This window comes from Peromyscus leucopus, chromosome 20 (genome assembly GCF_004664715.2).
Source record: "Peromyscus leucopus breed LL Stock chromosome 20, UCI_PerLeu_2.1, whole genome shotgun sequence".
Lineage (NCBI taxonomy): Eukaryota > Metazoa > Chordata > Mammalia > Rodentia > Cricetidae > Peromyscus > Peromyscus leucopus.
In genome coordinates, this window is record NC_051080.1 from 4,527,911 (window position 1) to 4,536,009 (window position 8,099).

The 8,099-nt window shown below is 55.3% G+C and overlaps 1 protein-coding gene across 2 annotated transcripts in view; it reads left to right on the top strand.

The window, feature by feature from the left end:
- Positions 1 to 6,754, top strand: part of Faim2 (Fas apoptotic inhibitory molecule 2) — a 33,035-nt gene extending 26,281 nt beyond the window's left edge. For both annotated transcript variants that reach the window (XM_028874607.2, XM_037197376.1), the window contains one exon: positions 3,474 to 6,754. In XM_028874607.2, coding sequence (XP_028730440.1) covers positions 3,474 to 3,623 — 150 coding nt within the window. In that variant the 3' untranslated portion in view covers positions 3,624 to 6,754. The remainder of the gene's footprint in view (positions 1 to 3,473) is intronic.
- Positions 6,755 to 8,099: the final 1,345 nt, after the last annotated feature.

The window sequence follows — 8,099 nt, forward strand, 5'->3', positions numbered from 1 at the left end:
ATGGGGACAGTGAGCTAACATATCAGCATGTACCAGGGCCGTCACACACTCCACACACACTCCTCACATTCTAGCCCTGCCCGGCCTCTGACCCCATCCCACCCCTTCCCACAGAGTCCTATGTTCAGCTGGCCTCTAACTGGACTGGAGTTAACTTTCCAGGAGTCAACCATTGACCTTAGTTTGCAACTAGTATGTTAACTGTAAACAAAGTAACCTGCTGTTGGCGCGGAAGGTTGGCAACGCTTCAGTTACCAGGGAGATGCTAGCCCGTTACCTCCCCCCCACCCCGCACGCACGCACACATGCACACACGCGCGCACGTCCCGTAATGCGGACTTATAATAGAATTTTAAAAATCATTTTACATTTGTTTGTGTCTGTGCTTGCGCAAGTACATACCATAACGTGTGTATGGAGATTGGGGGACAACTTATAGAAGTCATTTCTCTCCACCGTGTGGGTTCTAGGAATCAAATTCAGGCCACCAGGCTTAATAGCAAGGGCCCTTGTCTGCCGAGCCGACTCGCTGGCCCTTATAATGGAATTCTGATGGTGTTTGTTGCCCTCATTTAACTGTCAATTGTTTGAGACACGTTCCCCGGAACATAGTAGGTGCTCAGTAAATCTGAGTGAGCACAAATAAGTAAAAAGCTTCCAACTGGCTCTCGGGCACGAGGCTGCAGCCATGACGGTAACCCCTTCGGGACAGGCCACCCCAGCGAGCTAGCACCGTTGGGATGAGCATCCAGAACCAGGGGCCAAGGGCAGGAGCAGCCGTCGGTCATTGTACTGTTCTCTGTAGCCAGCTCTACCTGTCCTGGGAGGCCCCTGGGTGGGTGTTCCTTGGGAAGGGCACCCCCAAACCTGATCGGGTCCAAGCCTTCTAGGTTGAAAGATTCTATTTCATGAGCTCACCCAGGGGTGACCAGGCTCCGGGAAATCAACCAAGCGCTGCTGATTGATAAGCCAGCTCAGCGATTTATTAACTTCTGCTTGGCAGCTGTGCCCTGCGAAACGGCCCGCAGCGCGGGAGCTCCCTCACCCCACACCCCCGCCTGCTTGTCCTCTTTGCCGAGGAAATTTCACTTAGGAAGCCAGATCTCATTCTGCCAGGTAGAACGGAGTGAAACGATAGCGAAGAATAATGGTGGCGGCCGACGCCTCTGCACAAGTCAGGGGTGGCGTGGCCCTTGCGGCCATCCTGTTTTGTACAATGAAGGCGCGGAGGTCACATGGCTAAGTTGACTCCTGAAACACGGAGGAGCGAAGGACTCAAACCTCAGCCTTCCGGCTTCAGTCCGTGTCCGGGGGTTGGGGGAGAGGGAGGCTGCCCTTAATGCTGCTGCTCGGGGGGCCTGATTCTTGCACGCAGGGTCCCCTAGACCCTTACCACGGCTCCCATTTTCCCTCCGTTAAAGCTGTGCGGATTCCCCTCGGACTCTCTCTGCCTCCCTGACGGGATGTGGGAACCACCTGAGTCTCATTAGCTGTATCTGCCTATTCTTGGGAGGATGCTGCTCCCACAGTCGCAGCAGAAGAGCCCCATTAACAACCGCTACCACGCATTAGGCGCCAGCTGTGGGCCAGGTGTCTCGCACACAGTATGGTTATCACCGTCTCACAGCAGCCTCCTGAGGCAAGCGCCCTCATCTCCCTTCACAGCTAGGGGCTCACCGGCCAAGAAGAGGTTCAGCATCTTGCTCATTCTCCTGACTGAGTGAGTAGCAGGACAGAGTTTCCAAGTCAGGTAGCACTCCAGACTGAGCTCAGAATCACCCTCTGCCGCCGCCGCCGCGCCTTCCAGGGTGACCCACCTCGTGTACCGTGTGCTGGATTTGCTCCTTGTTGGTGTCTCTGGCCCCTGTGGTTTGTGGCGTCAGCCTGGAGGGCAATGCCAGATGTACCTCCCAGGGTTCCCTGTGGCCTACATCTAAAACAACTCCCGGGAGTCTGGGTCCTGGGAGTGGAGGAGTTCTTGGATGGGGTGAGGGAAAGGGGTCGGGACATCCTTCAACCTCCCTTCGGGGCAAGTAGATGCTTCAAGGTCAGGTATCAACCCCTCTGCCAACCCCCCCAGTCTAGCCAATGCCCATGCTTCTTCACACCCCAGGTAACATGTCCCTCCTAGAACACCTTCCTCTTGAACAATCAAGAGCTCTCACTCCATAGCCCTAATTATAGAGAGGACCCAGCTTTCCAGTAATTATCTGGAAACTCTCCCCCACCCCATTAAGCAGTGAGTCTCGCCAAAGCACACAGATTTGTGTCCCTTACGGTTTCCAACTCTTAGACCCTGGCATGCATCTGTTACCCAGTACATTGTGGGGTGTGTGTGTGTGTGTGTGTGTGTGTGTGTGTGTGTCTGTGTCTGTGTGTGTGTGTCTGTGTCTGTGTGTCTGTGTCTGTGTCTGTGTGTGTCTGTGTGTGTCTGTGTGTGTGGAACCCAGGAACACAGGCCTTCCACATATAAGTAACGAAGGAGCTAGGCACAGAACATGCGTGAATCTAAAGAAATCTCAATCTGTGTGGGGTCGGTTCTTCCCCTTTCAGACACTGGGAGACTTTGAAGCCTTTACCCTCCAAAAGATGCCCCTGCCTGCCTGATGTCATAGGCTGCTTGCAAGGGGTTTCTGCCGCCAAGATTGAACCCAGAGGGAAGCTCTGAGGGAGGGGCGGAGTCTCTGTGGACAGTGGGAAGGGTTGCCAGGGGTGGTTGGGGACAGAGGGAGCTGTGGCTAAGGCAATCTGTGTACAATCATCGGTTAGGCCCAAAAGGTTCCCCTGGGAAGGCAGGAGACACATTAATCCTGGGTGCTGTGGAGAGCAACAGAGCAGAATGGTTAGGGGTGTGGGTGCTGGAGCCAGCCTGCTCGAATACTGTGTTCGCCATTTCCCCACATGAGTAAACTCAGATCAACAGTTAACATCTCTGGCCTCAGTTTCCTCTAGTGATAGCAATTCTCCTGGAAGGAGTTGATGTCTGTAAATGCCCTGAAGTGGGCATTTACCCTCAAACGTGGAGCAGGTCCTGGGACCACATGAAGATCGTCTGGACTAGAACGCTCCCTGCTTCAGGAAGTCCGCCTAAGCTGCCACGCTCACCCAGGACAGATGACTCCTAGTTAACCCTCAGCACTGCCGGAAAGCACTTTGTATTACTGTGGGGCTACTCTCTTCTCACGAAACATACACACACACACACACACACACACACACACACACACACACTCCAGACTTCAGCTTCAGAGGGCAGGGACCCCTAACTCTCTGCTGTACCCCTGCTGGAACAAAATAAGTGCTCAGTAAATAGGTGCTGGATATAATTAAGGGTGGGAGGTGTTGGGGACATTCCGAGCTCTGGGCTGTAGCAGGACGGTCACTAAACCACCAGGCGATAAAGCCAGCAGCTTAGCCCCTCAGTGTCCACGCTGGTTGAAAATTCTGACGTCTCGCTCTTTCTTCTCTTCCAGTTCCTGGCTCTTGACACTCAGCTGCTCATGGGGAACCGCCGCCACTCCCTGAGTCCCGAGGAGTATATTTTTGGCGCCCTCAACATTTATTTAGACATTATCTATATCTTCACCTTCCTCCTGCAGCTTTTTGGCACCAGTCGGGAATGAGGAGCCCTCCCCATCCCTGCCTTCCTCCGGAGAATGTCCCTTCCCTGTCCTGTGACCGTCTCTGTACTCCCGCAAAACCAGACATAAACGCGCTGCGGCCAGCCTATAAACAGCCGCGCTCTCCTGCAGCCAGCCCCCACCTTGCCCTCTGCGGCTTGTACATATGCCATCCTCGGGGGCCTACAGATCTGAGGCCACAGCATCCCCTGCGGTGCCCCTGGCACCCAATTCCATCTTCCAAATGGGACAGTCAAGGCTGAGGGCATCTCTGGATTTGCAGACCCGGGGAATGCGTGGGAGGAAGCCCCTCAGAGATGGGAAGGAGACCCCAGAAAACCTGGCTGAGGCTGTGACCCCACTGAGTCTTTCACTTTCTCTTTCAGGCTGAGCAACCACAATTTGTAAGGAAAAAGGCTGAGGGACATGGCTGGGACCTGAGGACAGGGCACTGTGGTGGGGGGCAAAGCTGTCCCAGGCTGTTCCTCTCTCAGCTGTTAGGACCGGGAGCTTGTTCTAAGGTCCTGGACAATATGAAAGGAGTGGGATGCTCCCATTACTTGCCTCAGTTTACCCTCCTGGGTCATAGGATGGAGGAGTGCCTAAGTGTGGGCCTGTCCTGAGCTCCCAGGCAGGGGACGGCAAGTGAGCTGGCTGGGAGGCCTGGAGAGAGGCAATCCATCACACTGCATCCACCGGGAAGGCCTGTGGGAATGAATGCAGGACGAACAACCATCTTTCTTTCCACCCCGTGCTGTTCCCACAGGCCTGAGGGGGAAGTGAGGTGGGGAGGCCTGGTGGAAGCCGTTCTAGCTGCTGGACCAGCCCTCACCAGGGGCTGTCCTCTAGTCCAGCCTTCCACACCTATTTCCTAAGCCTTTCCCATCTTCTGCTACATCCTGTCTTATCTCCAGCCAGGCCTCCCGAGGCCCTAGGAGTTGAGGCACCCATGTATGTCCCTTCCCCCAGCCTCCCTGGCCACTCAGCCCAGAGTCCCTGGACCCTTGGCCCTTATCTCCACATCTCTGTAATTTGGAAACTGCCCAGCTAATGGTCACAGCCAGGGCCAGTCCCTTGAGCCTGTCCCATGTGCTGAAGCCAGAGCTCCTTATCGGCCTCCAGGCGGCTGGGATCTCAGGCAGAGTGTGCGTCAGCCACCCTGCCCTGGCTGAGTGCCTGCTGGAGAGGGGACCAGGGGGCCACACCTGGAGCAGCATGCAGCCCACATATACACATGGCCAGCTCCAGGCCAGTGGAAAGTTACTGGGTGGGGGCGTGGAGGCCCTGTGGCTGTAGGGGGCTCTGTCTGTCCCCAGGAAAGGGGACTAGGTAGCTTATCCACTCCCGTCCCTGCCCCTCCCCGCCCTTCCTACTTGCAGCCTTCAAGAAACAGTGCAGAAGCATTTGAAACTGTGTTCTAGCTTGGATATTTGAGAAGGGAAGTAATCAAGAACCGGAGGGACGTGGTGTGTGAGGGGCAGTTGGGGTGAGTCTTGGTCCAAAGGCGCCCACGGCTGCAGTCCAGAAATGGGGTCCTGCAACGGTGATCAGCATAGCCCCATTGCAGAGGCAAAGCCAAGTGGCTCAGAAAGGCTTGGTGACAAGTCCATTGTCATCTAGTAAACCTGGGGGTCAGCCCACAGCTGCTTCACTCAGGGGTCCCTCCAGTGTGAGTCGGGGCTGGATTGAGAGTTGTGGAGCCCACAGATGTGGGTGGTCAAGCCCTAGCGTCTCTAGGGGTTTGTTATCCCCCCACCCGCCATGTCACCCAGCCTGGCACTCCAAGATGCTGAACTGAGGTTTTCACCCCCTGGAAGTCAGCTGGGGGAGGGGGGGCAGGATTCCTGGCTTCTGATCTGGCCTGGCTGCCCATGGACTTGTGTTTTGTCCCCAACCAGTGCCAGTGCGGCGCAGGGAGAGGCACCAGGACACTTGCACTGATTTCCTCCTCTAGCTACCCACCTGGAGTGCCTCTGCTAATCTCTGGCTTCAGTTCTAGAAAGGTTTAAGGCCCCTCCCCCACTGACCTGCCACCCTCACACTGGCCAGTTTCCCAGAATCCACTTGTCCAAGTCCTCCTCTTCTGGGATAATCTATGCAAGAGACTGAGGGTTGAGAAATTTTTCCAAGGCTAAGTTCCAAAAAATTGGGGGGGGGGGGGAGAAGGGGAGAGGGGCAAGCCCTCAACCATAAATAATGTGACCCGGGCGGGCACCAGTCACAGTGATCTCAAGGATGGCGGAGGAGGTGGGGGAGGCCCAGCAGGGTTCGCTTCAGCCTGCTACCCAGCCCGCAGCTGAACGGGCAGGGGGGCCAGAGGAAGCCCTGGCGTTGACCCCTGATGGAGCAGTGAGGAGACCCAGGAACACCTGGGTGGGTCTTGGCAGGAGGAAGGGCGGGGACAAGAATGCAGGATTATGAGGAACGTGGGATTATAAGAAACCGAAGCTGGGCAGGTGCGGCACGCAGTGAAGGAGGAAGGACTCCCACTGGCCCCTCACATTTTTAGCTTGGGTGGGGCCGGACCTATGACGGGGTAGGTTGAATTTCCTAAGGTTAGAGGGAGCCAGGAATCTATCTGTGATGAGGGTCCCCTGAGGTACCATGGCAGATACGGAGGTCCCAGGAGGGAGTAGCCACAATCAAATCCCTCACTCCCCACACCAATTCCTGGGGCCGTGTACAGCTCTTTTGGTATAGCCCGAGGAAGCCACAAGATTAAGAATCTTGGTTCTTCCATTCCATACCCTTTCTCCTGTGGGAGTCAGGGTCCCTCAAGTACCCTCATTCCAAAAGGCTGAGAAGGGGGTGGCAAGTTGGGAATTTTCCACAAGGACCTTGCTGCCCCCTTCTGGCTGTTAGAGGAAAAGCAGAGTCTGGCTTTTCAAAGACTCCATCCCTGGTGACAGTGGCGAGGGGCAGGACTTAGGGCCCCCGTCCTGAGTCGTTCCCGTCCCCACCCCCAGTGTCAGAGGACAGAGATCTATCTGCCACACACCCAGACACCGCTGCCCTTTTGGCCTCAGTTCCCACGGGCTCCCCAGGGTCCCCTGTGTGCTCTTCTCTGATCTCACCTGCTCAGGACGTGTGACTGATTGGAAATGAGAATAAAAGCATTTACTAAGACACCTGAACTGTTTGCTTGTGGCCTCAGCCGGCTTTTGTAGAGCGTGTGAAGTGTCCCTCGGCAGTGGGATGTAGCTTTCATGCAGAAGCTTGCTCTAATTCCCATCTTTGTTTTCATGGGGGGGGGGGGGAGGTGAGGAGGGGGTCCTCCTGCTCAGTTACACCCTTTCCCGAGAGCCTTCTGCAGACAGACCCCAACTTGCCTGGTCTGTGAGAGCCTGCCCTTTTCCGGGCCCTTCTGGTAGAGGAGCCTTCCTTATTTTGAGCAAAAGTGTTTCCTTTAAGTGGAGTACCCAGGCATCCATCCCCCAAAGCCGCAGCTTTGAACCTGTAAAACTCGAACTGGGGGTGGGGGCGGGGGTGGGGTGGGGGAGCTGTTTTGTGCACCCCAGAGCCACACAGCTTACAGCACGTGGGCAGAAGCACCGTTTGGGAGCAGCGGGGTAGAGACCTACGCCAACCCTTTTATTTTACATAAGAGGAAATAGAAGCAAAAGTTTCAGGGTCCAGCCCAAGCTTACGAACAAATTACCAGCTGGGAGTGGCATCAGAAGACCAGTAAGCAGCCTCTGCGTCAGCTCCTGCCTTCCAGGTTCCGACCCCATCTGAGTCCTGTCCTGACTTCCTTCCATGATGAACAGTGATGTGGAAGTGTAAGCTGAATGAACCCTGGCCTCCACAACTTGCTTTTGGTCATGGTGTTTCCAGGTATGTGGGAGGGGACATGATCACACTGTGGGGGGGAATATTATCCAATAGAAATTCATCTGGGGGCTGGGCACTGCGGGGGGGGGGGGGGGGAGGGAGTGGGGGTCAGAGCCAGGCAGATCTCTGTGAGTTCGAGGCCAGCCTGGTCTACAGAGCGAGATCCAGGACAGGCACCAAAACTACACAGAGAAACCCTGTCTTGAAAAACTATCTGGGGGGCAAGAAAGACATGGTAGCAGGAGTCAGGGATGGTGAAGCGAACATTAGTAGCTTGCATTAGGCAGCCAGTGCCTACAAAGCATGCCATGGCCTCAAAGAAGCAGAGGACGCACAACAGCTTGAGACCACATAGCCTCAAGTCCTGAGGAAACACTTCTCCCTCTCTTCCTTCTTCTCTCCTTCCTTCCTTTTTCTTCTCCCCTCCCTCCCTTCCTTCCTGTTTTTTGATTGTTCTGTTTGAGATAAGAGTCTCATCGTGTAGCCCAGGCTGGCCTCGAACTCACAGTCTTACTGCCCTGAGCTGGGATTATATGCATGTACCACCCTGTCTAGCCTGTACATATTCATTAATGGAACCCCAGAAAGAACCAGTGCTGAGCTAGAGTACAGGGGGCCTGGAGACCTCTGACTCAGGCCTCTGATGGA